At 41.2% G+C, this 12449-nt stretch overlaps 1 protein-coding gene across 1 annotated transcript in view; it reads left to right on the top strand.

Moving 5' to 3' along the window:
* Positions 1 to 12449, top strand: part of LOC139219520 (ankyrin-3-like) — a 127069-nt gene that overhangs the window by 43051 nt on the left and 71569 nt on the right. The window contains exons 2-4 of the mRNA XM_070851412.1: positions 9065 to 9166; positions 9934 to 10032; positions 12219 to 12317. Of these exons, the coding sequence (XP_070707513.1) occupies positions 9065 to 9166; positions 9934 to 10032; positions 12219 to 12317 (300 nt within the window). The remainder of the gene's footprint in view (positions 1 to 9064; positions 9167 to 9933; positions 10033 to 12218; positions 12318 to 12449) is intronic.

The following is a 12449-nucleotide window of genomic DNA, read 5'->3' as shown; positions in this document are numbered from 1 at the left end:
CTTCAACTGGACAAGTGGCTGTTGCCGGGAATGACCCTGTAATCTGTTGCAGTCATAAGTTGGGCTCTGGCATCGCTGTATTTGATAGTCTTCATATTGCACTTGGCTATCAGGTGGCGATGAATAGATCTGTCCTTTTCCTATTATTAGCCTCTCTGGTAATGAGTGGTCACGTCCTGCAGTAGACTCTGATCTGCACACATACCATGTTGATAGGATTATTTAGGCAGTGGCGCTATTTAATGATCTTTGAGTCATTATAAAATCAATTAGTTTTAAGTTTTGAATGGGCAAATTTGCAGATTTTGCACATAAACGTACATTTACTGCTCTTGGTCAGTAGTTTAGTGTATGTGAAAACACATTTTGGGGCTTTGCAAAGCCCAAAAAGTTTGGGTTAGAGTGGTTGGGATTGGAGGCTACAAACTGGGGTTGTGGGGAGAGGAGGGCATCGCCAGCCAAGCAGCTGTTAGCTAATTGATCAAGCAGTCAATTGATTGGTGAACAGTTTTAGCGTTAAACTATACCTGGGTATTTAATCTGTAGCAAAATAGAACAGCTTGTTTCCCAACCTTAACCACACGCTTATTAATGCAGTGACGTAGCTTCCCCAACATTAAGCCAAGTCCTTAACCTATCCCGCCATTTTTTGTGCCTAAACCGAACCAAACCTTAACCACATTTATGATCTCACATCATAAAACATATTTATGTTTTAGCAGTGATTGTACATTTTGTTCGGACTTGTCGGCGTGTGTGGGAGGTGTTAGCGGGACAGTCCTCATGCTGAGCAGTCAAAAGAGACTTAAAAGTGATTCCAAGACTGTGATGCTGATTACTTGATTACTAATTAGCTTTAGACTCACAGACTGTTTGATACGTCCCTGATCGACTGGAAGTGTCACTTTAACATTTAAGTTACCAGCTTTTCACAGATTTAAACTCTCACTTGTGAGGTAATGTGTTAGATGCTAGCCCTCCACCAAGTTAACTGATGCTGTTTTCACCTTTTAATGCCAGAGGAACCATCCAAATCCTGCTAATCCCTCTGCTGGGCTCTGGGCCTTAAGCTTCATCTGTGTTTGTTGTGTGTTTGTGTCTGTTGGATTAACCCCGGCTTTTTGCAGTAGTTAGTTGTCTCCGCTATGTAGAAAGAAACTAGTAGTGAATAGGTCGAGCATATTGGCAGCTCCACAGTATGGTTCGGTTAGTGAGCTTGTCCACAGACACCTCCTAGTGCGAGCAGATAAAGAGGTAATCCTCGACAACTAAGCGCTCTGGCTGCAGATTACTTTGGGTGCGGTGGCTTCTGTGTTTACCTTCCAACCACCTGCCCAACTCAGTGGAAGCAGGAGATGGTGGGTTCAGATATGGTAAGTCAGACAGAGATTCCCTAAGCCGGTCTGCTGCACAGACACACACAACTGGAGATAAAACACCCAGCACAACTTCTCAGGGCCCAAGGAGACGTCTGCAGATGTCTTTATTGTCCAACAGAAAGCCAAATCTGGAGGATATTTCAGTTTTACAAAACTTTAAAACAGACAAAAGCAGCAAAATCATATTTGAGAACCAGTGGAAACAGTGAATGTTTGGCATTTGTACTTTTGCTGATTTCATCTGAACGATTAATTCTTTCAGCTAAAATTGAATCAAATGTTATATTACTTGTACTGTTGTTACTCACTAATGTCTGAATGTTAAAGTGGAATTTTTCCCTAAACCACACACAACAACTGTTAGATTTCTCTGCTTTGGAGCTGAAACAACTTTATCTACTTGATAAATAAAACAGTTTCCAGTTCTCCTTTCTCTTATGTGAGATTAGACTCAATATCGTTGGTTTTTGGACTGTTGATCACAAGAAATAAAGGACTTTAACCGAACGATTAATCAAGAAAATAATTGGCAGATTAATCGTCAGCCTTACTTTATTTGGCACTTAGTTTGTCTTAAATTTACCTGTATAATGCTTAATGAGTGTTGCAAAAAATCTAAATATGTTCAAGTTTTGCTCTCTACATTAAATTCAGTGATTGCGGAAGAATCTTTTATTTCTGTAAGATCATTGAAGCACAAGTTAGTGGTGCCTCTGACTGATATGTTGTAATGTATGACAATATTAGATTGTTAATATTGATGCATCAGTGTCTAAGTGTTTCAGGGTGTAGCTGTTGAGGTGGAGCTAGTTTTAACAGTTAGGTAGTTTAATCCAAGGGCGGGTCCTTCCAAAGGGTCAGTCTGAGGGGTCGTGAAATGATTCATGAGGAAAGAAGAAAAAACAAAGTTCTGTATTTAGTTTTTGGTCTCTTCACTCATATCTGTGTATTTAAATTGAAATGATCAGATGTTTAAAGGTAAACTCTTGATCTGGAAAGTAACTACAGGTGTCAGATTAATGTTGTGGAGTAAAAAGTACAATGTTTTTCCTCTTGAATGAAGTAAACTAAAGAGCTCTCAGTCGTCTGCTCAGCCTCTAACCAGCAGCAGTGGCTCGCACACACACTCGTATGCTCAGACTGTGTATTGTCCTCTGATCCCGTGTTGCTCCACTGAGAGTCGGTTTGAGATTAACGTCGGAACTCCTCTGTCTCACCCCTCCTCACCCCTCCTCCTCCTCCTCCATGCTCTGGACTTTCTCACTGCAAGCCAGGTATTTTTAGCTGTGACATAATGCCCCCCCCACCCCACTCTCTCTCTCTATCTCATTCACACTCTCTCACTCTCCCTCCCTCTCTTTCTCTCATACAGACAGTCCCTCCCCCTCTCTCTCTCTCTCTCTCTCTCTCTCTCTCCCCTCTTGCCCCCATCCCTCTCTCCCTAGCTTCCAAGCTATAGGGCTAGCTGCTACAGTAATTGAGTGCTCAGGTTTCACACTTTGAGCTGCAGGCTGGGAAACATGGCAGTGGAGGAGGCAGCAGACTTTTTGGCAGAAGTAAGTCTTTACCGTCTGTACTTTACTGTAAAGCCCCTGAGCTCACAGACTGTAAACACACTCCTCTCTCCTGCTACTTTAATGCTAACAAGATCTGGGATTTTATAGCCTGTTGGATATAGTGATCTTGCCGGTGCAGTGATGGGACATTGTCGGATGAGGTGGCACGTTAGAGGCTTGAAGGGTCGTTGATGGGACGGGTGGCAATGGCAACTCTGCTGCACCACTCTGCTGCAGTGTGCGTGTGTGGATGTGTGTGTGTGTGTGTGTGTCCGTGCACCTGTGTGTCTGTTTGCATTCCTAAATGCCTCATTGTGATTGTACAATTTTGAATTCCTGCTGATTATGTACGTATGAGCCTGTACATACAGTGTCCTGCGGGTACAGTCTCATGTTGCAGAGGGATGTGAATGGAGGCACCTGACCTTGGATGGTGGCGCATGCTCTCTATGTGTTTGTGTTTGTAGGAAAGGGGAACAAAAGTGCAAGTAGGTGAATTAGAAAATGAAAAGGAGAGGGATTGACGTTTTTATTCATTCATTTCTTTAATTAGTTAATTTTCTTATTAACTCAAAAACACTTAAGGAGGTTGGAAGAAAGCCCCCTTAACCAATATGTGATATACAGTATGCAGTATATGCTTACTCATTATTGGCTTACCGCAGCACACAAGCAGTTTAAAGGTAGTTAAGGAGCCACCAACTCACACATTAGCTGTGATTTTGCAACATCTGTTCGACATACACATAAAACCAAGTGGGAGGACGTAAATCTAATTTACCGTAGTGTGTGAATATTGTCTGGCTTTCAGTAAATAAGTGTTTCTATTAGATGCAACTCATACAGAATAGCCGATACGGCTGTGACTAACACTCTGTGGTCCCTCAGTGTTGTCGCTGGTTGCAGGAGGCGGCTCCCATGTTGGAATGTGTGTAACTGTATGAGTGTGAAGCAGCGCGTTCTGGATAAGGAGCGACTGTAGCATTCTTTGCATATCTCTCATGGATAACTAAAGTTAAACTGGAATGACAGTTAGCCAATGCTGAACAAGTCTCCACTTGTCTTACACCCAAATTTGAGGTTGAACTGTTATCTCAGTCATCTAAAAATCTATTAAAATGTAAGTTGGCCAAAGTCCTGCACATCCACCAAATTTCATGCGAATCTGACTGTTTTTGAAACATCTTTTTCACAGATACACAATCGAACTGATCACAGGGCAGAAAATATAATCTGTTTTGCAGAAGTGAAAATTTGAAAATGGAAACTTTGGAGACTGTTGCCACTAAATCCTGAATAGAAAATGTGTTTTTTTGGTCTTTAGCACGTGTCTAAAACTCCAACCCGCATATTTTCAGATCAAAGTTTGTTCGCTTCATTGTATCAAGACGTAATATGGACAAGGGCTGCAGCTAACAATTATTTTCATTATCAATGAATCCTCTGTTTATTCATTGTCTAATATTGTAGTTTGAAAAATAGGAAAGTCCGAGCTGATATCTTCAAAATGCTTGTTTTTGTCCTTCTAACAGTCTAAAATCCAAATATACTCAGTTTACTATAGTATCTCACGAGACAAAGAAAAGCAGCAAATCCTGGAACCAGTGAATGTTTTTACCAGCTCTTAAGGAAGGTCATGTTTTAGAGTTGGCGATTCTTTGACTGTTGACCATCAAATCCATGAATCGATGAATTGTTTCAGCTCTAATATGGACACAGGAATAGTGTGATAAACAACACAGTGACACTCCTGGCCCACGACAAGCAGACACAGTGGCACAGAACTAGAGCTCGAGCAGCCTGAGAGGCATGATGATGAATACAGTGGAGGTCAATGGCATGAACATTCATAGACATCTTTATTGATTCTAATTCTGGAGTCGAATGGCGTCCTTTGACTCTTACAGTATCAGTGACATTCCCGGGTGCACATGTACATGCGTGTAGCCTCCTGTACTGGCTGTTGTTACTCGACACCACAGTCATGCAGTAACCATGCATGAAAGCTTTCTTCCTCTCCTTTTTTCTGCTCGTAACTTTTTTTTTTGAGTCACCACAGAAATTCTAAGCAGTGCATATGGGTTTTCTTTACAGCACAGGAACCAAACCAGAATTTAATCTGTCGCACAGGCTTGTAAATATAGTGGTACTGTTGTGAAGTGTTTACCTGCCAGCTGTACTGAAGAGCCATGACCCTTTTTTATCTCCAGATGTAGTTAAGAAATCTACTACATGTCTAGAAGTTTACACCTACCTCTGGAGCAGTTTTTTAGATAGATGTTAGCATTGTCAGTTGTATCTTCAATCTGACTGGTTATCAGGAAAATATAAAGGCTGGGCCAAGCTGTGGTCTGGCAAGACTAATTTTCATTGTCGTGTGATGTGCAGCGAATGGTGTCAGAACATAAAAATACTCTGCTGGACTTCAGTGCTCCTTGACCAGAGTGCAGGATGCAGGATGCTTTCAACTAGAGTTCAGATAATGCTCTGAGTTACGAGCAGCCAAGCCTGGTGCCGCATTTAACTCAGAAGTCTTGGCTCTGTGCCTTACAACCCTTTTCAGGGTTTAAAAGGCCGCCACAGTACACTGCCTCTCATGCGACGTTCATAAAACATTCATAAAACAGTGTGGTAGACACAATCAGGAAATGTTTTCTTTTTGATAATAATATGTTGATAACTTTTTCCACCACTAAGTCTGGCTTAATTTACATATGTATTATGAGATGTGTGAGCTGAACCCTTCATTTAGTTTGCACTCCCACTGTAAGTTTATTTATTTAGAAAGACAGGCGGTAGTTATGCAAACAGGTGGAGGAGGAGATTCGATTCCAGGTCAGAGAGATACGCTAAAATCATTTAAATAAAAATGATCCTATATCGTTTGAAAAAAGGTTTTTGTGTGTATTAAGTGGTGGTAAACATACACGTTATTGAGAATTTCTCTGTTGTGTTTGTTTTAAAGTAAAGAGGATCAGTTGTTCACTATGGTTGATATATACCACATGAGTTTGTTTACTGTTTACATCCCCCAAGGCCCCTAAATTATAGGAACTGTAGTCTCAAAACCGAAGAATTATCCCCTAAGTAGCAGTGGGACAAACTGCTGTTTAACAGTATTTAGAATAATCTGTGACTATGTTTTAGTCCCACTAGTCAGTATCAGTGAGATTGTTTCTCTTATGGTTATGCTCAGTTGAACATAGTGGTGAGGATGTACTGAGACCACAGACAGATTCAAAAACATGTCCAAAGACTGCAGTGCAGTAATGATGATAAACTCTATTCAGGAGGTCTGAAAAATACTTGCAGTAGCAGTCAGTCAGTAAACGTCTGAGTCTGATGTCATGTTTGCAGCCTGATGTCCGGTAAGCCCCCCAGTCTCTGCCCCACACAGTGGATGCTGACACCAGAAACGCTCCCCGTGTTTGTGCACGTGTGATAATGAACCCAGATAAGGTCCATTCACTAAGTGGGAAATGAGCTCAGCGAATCAGCTTTAGCCAACAATCTGTCTACAATAACAAACATCATGCTGCAGTGAGCACGACAAGACACTCTGCAACACAAGACAGTTCTTTAAATCACTGACAAGCCCTCTAATACTCTTCTTTTTCTCTCCTTTGTCTTGTCGTACTGTATATTATGATGTTTTTAAAGCTCCACTTGTCTGGATCAACAATCATAGATCATCAATCGAATTAATGAAAACCGTTGGTGTTTTTACACTTCACATAATGTGACTGTAATCTTTTTAAAGAAGCACTTCTTCCTCTTACAAATGAAAAGTTGAATGAATAAGCAGTGAAACGCACCTTTGCTCAGGTCAGTACACTCTCTGCAGTGCACTTCTACTACAGCCTCACTTAGCTTATGGTGGCTAATGTTACTTAGCCAGTGTTAGCACACTATAGACATTACTGAAATATTCTGACCACCACTTCCACTGTCAACATCTAAACTCTATAATTCTATCGTATTTGTATCTTTACTACAAAGAGCAATGTCGTTTACTGCATTACTTGGAAATAAAATCAGCTAAATCCTTTTTTTTTTTACCTGCACTTGGAGAGGAGGTGTTTGTTTAGCCCTGAGTATTATCTACAGTCTTCCGTATGAGATGATATTCAGCTTGTAAATTACCGGAGAGGCACAATCCGAGACAATAAAACGACTCTATTGCTATGGGGTGTCATAACAAAGTAATAATCATAACATAGTAGACATTAGCATCAATTTGTAGCCTGTTCAGACATAAACTCTGCTCCTATGAATGTCAGTGATGTTGAATATTGTTATTATTGACTGCAGTTTGGTGAGATACCTTTTCCTGGGTACCATGAATATGTTTGGTCATATAGAGTTTGATTGGGCCTGTAAATGAGCATTGTGATGTTACACCGTCAGCCTGTTACTAACTCTATAATACCCTTTGGTGCATTTGTGCTTTCTAGATAATACGTTAGGTTAATAGGCACATGAGCAAAGGGTAATTGGAGAGTGCTTATCCTGTGCACTGTGTGGGTATCCGCTCAAATACATGGGTGTGGCAGACTGGAGCTCCGCACTGCAATCATGAAATTGGAGACACACAACGAACGTCTGCCTTCCTGCCTGTTTGGCTTCCCCATTATATCTCAACCCTTCGTCGCCTCTCCGCACTGTCCCCCCGCTTCGACATCCTGCTCCACCACATTGACCCTGTCTCTCTCTCTCTTTCTCTCTGCACTAAAACCCCCTGCATTCACCGACTTCTACGCCCAGCCACGCCCTCAAATCCCCACGCACAGAGACAGATATGCACATGTGCACACACAGCATATTTCCCTCTTCTCAGCTCAGCTTGATAACAGTGCGTGTCTTCAGTGCAAATTGCTCTGTTTCTGTTGCTGCTGCTCCCCTGAGAAAAACAGTTAGTCATGCAGCCTGGTGCATGCAGTCGGTGCTTGTTTGTATCAGCTACGCTGCCTTTCGGAAAAATGCACTACAGTGTTTTTAAACAATCATTTTTGGTGCTTAGTCAGTCCAGTGTGTGCTCAGAATGTAGAGAAACTGTTTTCATTGGTCAAAAGCCTGGATGTGATCATTTTTTTCAAATTCACATTCTTGTCAGACACATATACTTTTATTCCATATTAATCTTGTTGATTTTCACAATAAAATGTTCTCTTTCTGTCTGAGTGAAAGAGTGAAAGCGTTGAGCTTCAATTCAGTTATTTTACCCTGTGTTTTGCCTCTCAGGCTACATACAGGCTGCTCTGCCTTACTGGACTTTTTGCTGGGCTGAAAAAAATACTTACATATTCTTACATTTTTATTTTGGATTAAAAACACAAAATATACAACAAAATCTGTATATGTTGACAGAAAAACGCTTAGTGTTGTAAAAGATTCAAATAAAACATCTCTATCATCCCTATTAAGTAAACTAAATATGAATTTAAGTAGCGCTAGTGTGTGAACAGTACAATAAAGGTTCACAAAGCATTATAGTTTTTTGTAATACTACTTGTAATTTCATGCAAAGACATCTACATGATGTAAAAAACCCATTGGCACCAAGCAGATCTTCTTATCAGACGTAGTAAATTCCTTCATTTTAGACTTGGATTTGGCAGGCTGATTATTCTTGGCAAGGGGTTGTGCTGTTTGAACCAAGCGTGCGTGCATGTTCACTTTTCTCTCACCCCCAGACCTACTATTTCAAATGTTTTCTTATTTTGGCTCTTATCCAGCTCCTGTGAGCTCTCAAAGGGCTTGCCATACAAAAGGTACCCTATTTTTTCAGCTAATAAGCTAATACCATACAAGCCTTGAAGGATTTATTTAACTTATCTCTCATTGCAGGGATTCATAGGGGGGTTTACATATTCCCAAAGCCTAGTTTAAGTTCTGAGATTTAAAAGAATATGTAATTGCCTTTTTTTTCACACAATTAACACACTTTCTTTGCTCGCAGACACAGCAAAGGCCTCACTAGTTTTGAATTCATTTTGTGTCTTTTTAATGAGGCTCTTAGTAAAAATCATTCATTGTACCTGCAGTGACCTTTCTTCATCATTTCAATCTGACTCAGTGAAGCTCAGATGACAAATCAACATGCTCCTCTCTCTGTCTGTCTTCCTGCAGACGGATGTAAATGCCTGTTATCTGCGATCAGCACGGGCCGGGAACCTAGAGAAAGTTTTGGATTACCTGAAGAATGGAGTCGACATCAATATTTGCAATCAGGTAAGCCATCTAACATACAATCCCCGGAAAACAACTGTGCAATTCTGCTTAATACTAATGCGTTTTTGGCGTTTACTATCGCAGAAGCTGCCAGTAAAGTATGCAGAAGTCTTAAAGGGATGTTCCACCCAAAATTGATTTACAAAACATTCATTAAAACTTCTCAAACCGTTCTGCAGCAAACTCAAGATTCAAGAGCTCTTTATCTGTCCCCAGGGAAATTTGTCTTGCACATAAAGGCTGCCACATAAACGATATATGAATGATAGTGCAAAAAGACATTAAGCGCACAAACAAGTGCAGATGTAATTTGTGCAAATAGCCCCTCATCTCGCAATGCTAAGGAGATCAAAGTTCTTATACCATTCATGTATTTAATTGGAACTCTGTAGCATCTGTCTGATGGGAGCAGTTCACATTGTGAATACAGGACATGAGCGGGGTCACCGATTGTTCAAGCTTCCAGAGTTTAGCTATAATCTTCTCAAAAAGCATTTGGAGGGAGGGATGCTGCCTCACCCCCATCACTTTGACTTTATTGATTTGTGTCCATGGCTAAATGCGCTGCTTCTATGTCACAGTACTGCCTGTGTTGAAGCTCCAAACTCCAAACGTGACCCCCCAGTGCTGTTGACGTTCAGTGTTACTAAATAAAAGCGCAGAATAGAGAACAGGGAAAACAATCCGAGCCGTCAGCTATTTAAAGGAATGGTTCTGCACGTACAGGCTTTCATCGTAATCATAAAAGCTGTCTATCTTTTCTCCAGAATGGTCTGAATGCTCTCCATCTGGCCTCTAAAGAGGGCCATGTGGAAGTCGTGGCTGAGCTCATCAAGCATGGTGCCAATGTGGATGCAGCTACTAAGGTGTGTGACACCCAGGAGACACACACACACACACACACACACACACACACAAACAGTCACACAAGCTCGCAGTGTATGCATGAATTCACACACACATACTGTAGTTTGCTTTGTCAGCTTCTTCCGAAAGTCGCATTGCTTGAGCAGCACTAAAGGAGATGAATGGCTGCGTGTTAGCAGAGCGGTTGAGTGAACTGATTTAGTGAAAGGAAATAGTCCGTCTAGTCGTGTGCATGACAGTGTGTCCCACATGAATGGTTCTTGCTGGGTGGTGAATTTCAATTCTGTGGCAGTGAAACTCTCTGCTTCAACTACTAATATGTAATGTTTTCAATCAAAGCAATGATATATAAGAAAAGTCTAATGTCTTACCTTCCAAATCAGATGTCATTTTCACCATTTATTTTAACTTTATCTTCGCCAGTGTCGGTAAAAGGAGGCTGTCAGTCGCCGATGATTTAATGTTCTGGTTGTAAACACTGAGCGCTGCTGGTTTTGAAGGGGGAGACGGGCTGTTCCTCAGTCGACCGAAACAACATTGATGCTGTAAACACATCCGGCCCTGTATTTCCATCCCTCACAATGAGACAACATGCTTCAAGAATTCCAAATTATGCAGTAAAGGTTTAAGCAGCACAGTTAAAATAAATACACACTATTTTTTTTCTACTCTCTGCCAAACTGCATTTCGTATTAGCGTCTGTAAATAAAACGGTAGGGCTAAATAACACAGGGAGCTGGCTGATGGCAATAGTGAGACAAAAACACAAGATTGATAGTGAGACAATTGGAGCGCTGAAAGAGGTTGAGGTCAGCTCTACTTTATTTGTAGCAGCGACACGTCTCAGGTGTTAGTTTGCAGGTTAATTTCTCAGATTTCCATTGAAAATTTCTTTTATTACAACACTTTGTCACTTGGAGTGTGAACACAGCATCAATCTGAAATGTAAGTTGTGTGTAAGGAGTTTGACAGGAGAGTTGAAGCATGAGAGGAAAAGGAGATACAGCAGTTCAGATTCAGGAATGAGGGGAGGTGTATATGTGGAGTTTCCAGAGATACCAGGAATGACAGCTTGGCAACAGCTGCTGCTTTGCTGCTATAGCTGACACACATACAACAGGTGCATCCATTAGAGGCTCAGAATATGCAACTCCCTCTCATAGCAACCCACCCTCACTTTTTAAACTTCACAGACAAACTTTTTTATTTCTCTTGGTACATTTTTCTGTTTTCCCCTCTGCTACACCTTCCTCTAACCATCCAGCCAGTCAGTTCATAATAATAAGTGATCATGACACACAGACAGACTGATTTTTGTTGTTTAGTTACATAATTGGCAAATAATCTGTGTGCTTTGTGTTATAATGTTCACTTTTGGTGTTATTTATTTACTCTCGCTGAGGCTGGACGAGATCTCAGAGCAAACCCATTCCCAAAAACTGACAAAGAAGACAAATTAGAGAACTGAGTTACACACAACAGACATTCATAAATCAACATCCATCCATCCATTATCTACACCGCTTATCCGTCAGGGTTGCGGGGGAGCTGGAGCCAATTCCAGCTGACTTCGTACGAGGGGCGGGGTACACCCTGGACTGGTCGCCAGAACTTACACTCACACCTATGGGCAACTTAGAGTCACCAATTAACTGAACCTGAATGTCTTTGGATTGTGGGAGGAAACTGGAGTACCCAGAGAAAACCCACACAAGCATAAATCAAAGTAAAAAAGTAATTCCATATGCTCTTTGGAGTCAGTAAGTCAGTTTGTTAGTTAGTTATGTGTGAGATAGAACATCAGCCTAATTTTTCTAGCCTGTATTTGTTCACATTTTGGCATATTGGCACCGTTAAAACTATGCCAAATTGGCTATCAGCATTTCCTGTTTTCAATGTACCCATGGGTGCACAGACATGAGATTCAGGCTGAGTCGTCTTTTTTCTGTGATTTCTGGACGTTTATTGGAGATGATGATTTCTCTGGGATATGTAACTCACACTGTATCATATTTGAATGAAGTATGATTTTAGAAAGAAAATTCTCTTTAGTAGTTGATCAGATGAACCACAGTCTCGGGCCTCCACCCACACAGGCAGACCACTGTACACACACACACAGTGGAAACGTGTTGAAAATAATGATTGTTAATGTTTAAAATGTTGTTCATGTGTTTCTAAACAGAAAGGAAACACAGCCCTCCACATAGCTTCCCTTGCTGGGCAGACAGACGTGGTGAAGGAACTCGTCACCCACAATGCCAACGTCAACGCACAATCTCAGGTAAAATACACACACACACACACACACACACACACACACACACACACACACACACACACACACACACACACACACACACACAGCTTTACAGTTGTGAAATCATCTTTGTTGGAAATCTATGTGTGAGTGTGA

This window comes from Pempheris klunzingeri, chromosome 20, assembly GCF_042242105.1.
Source record: "Pempheris klunzingeri isolate RE-2024b chromosome 20, fPemKlu1.hap1, whole genome shotgun sequence".
Lineage (NCBI taxonomy): Eukaryota > Metazoa > Chordata > Actinopteri > Acropomatiformes > Pempheridae > Pempheris > Pempheris klunzingeri.
The sequence above is the reverse complement of the archived record's forward strand: the minus strand, read 5'-3'. Positions and strand labels throughout refer to the sequence as shown.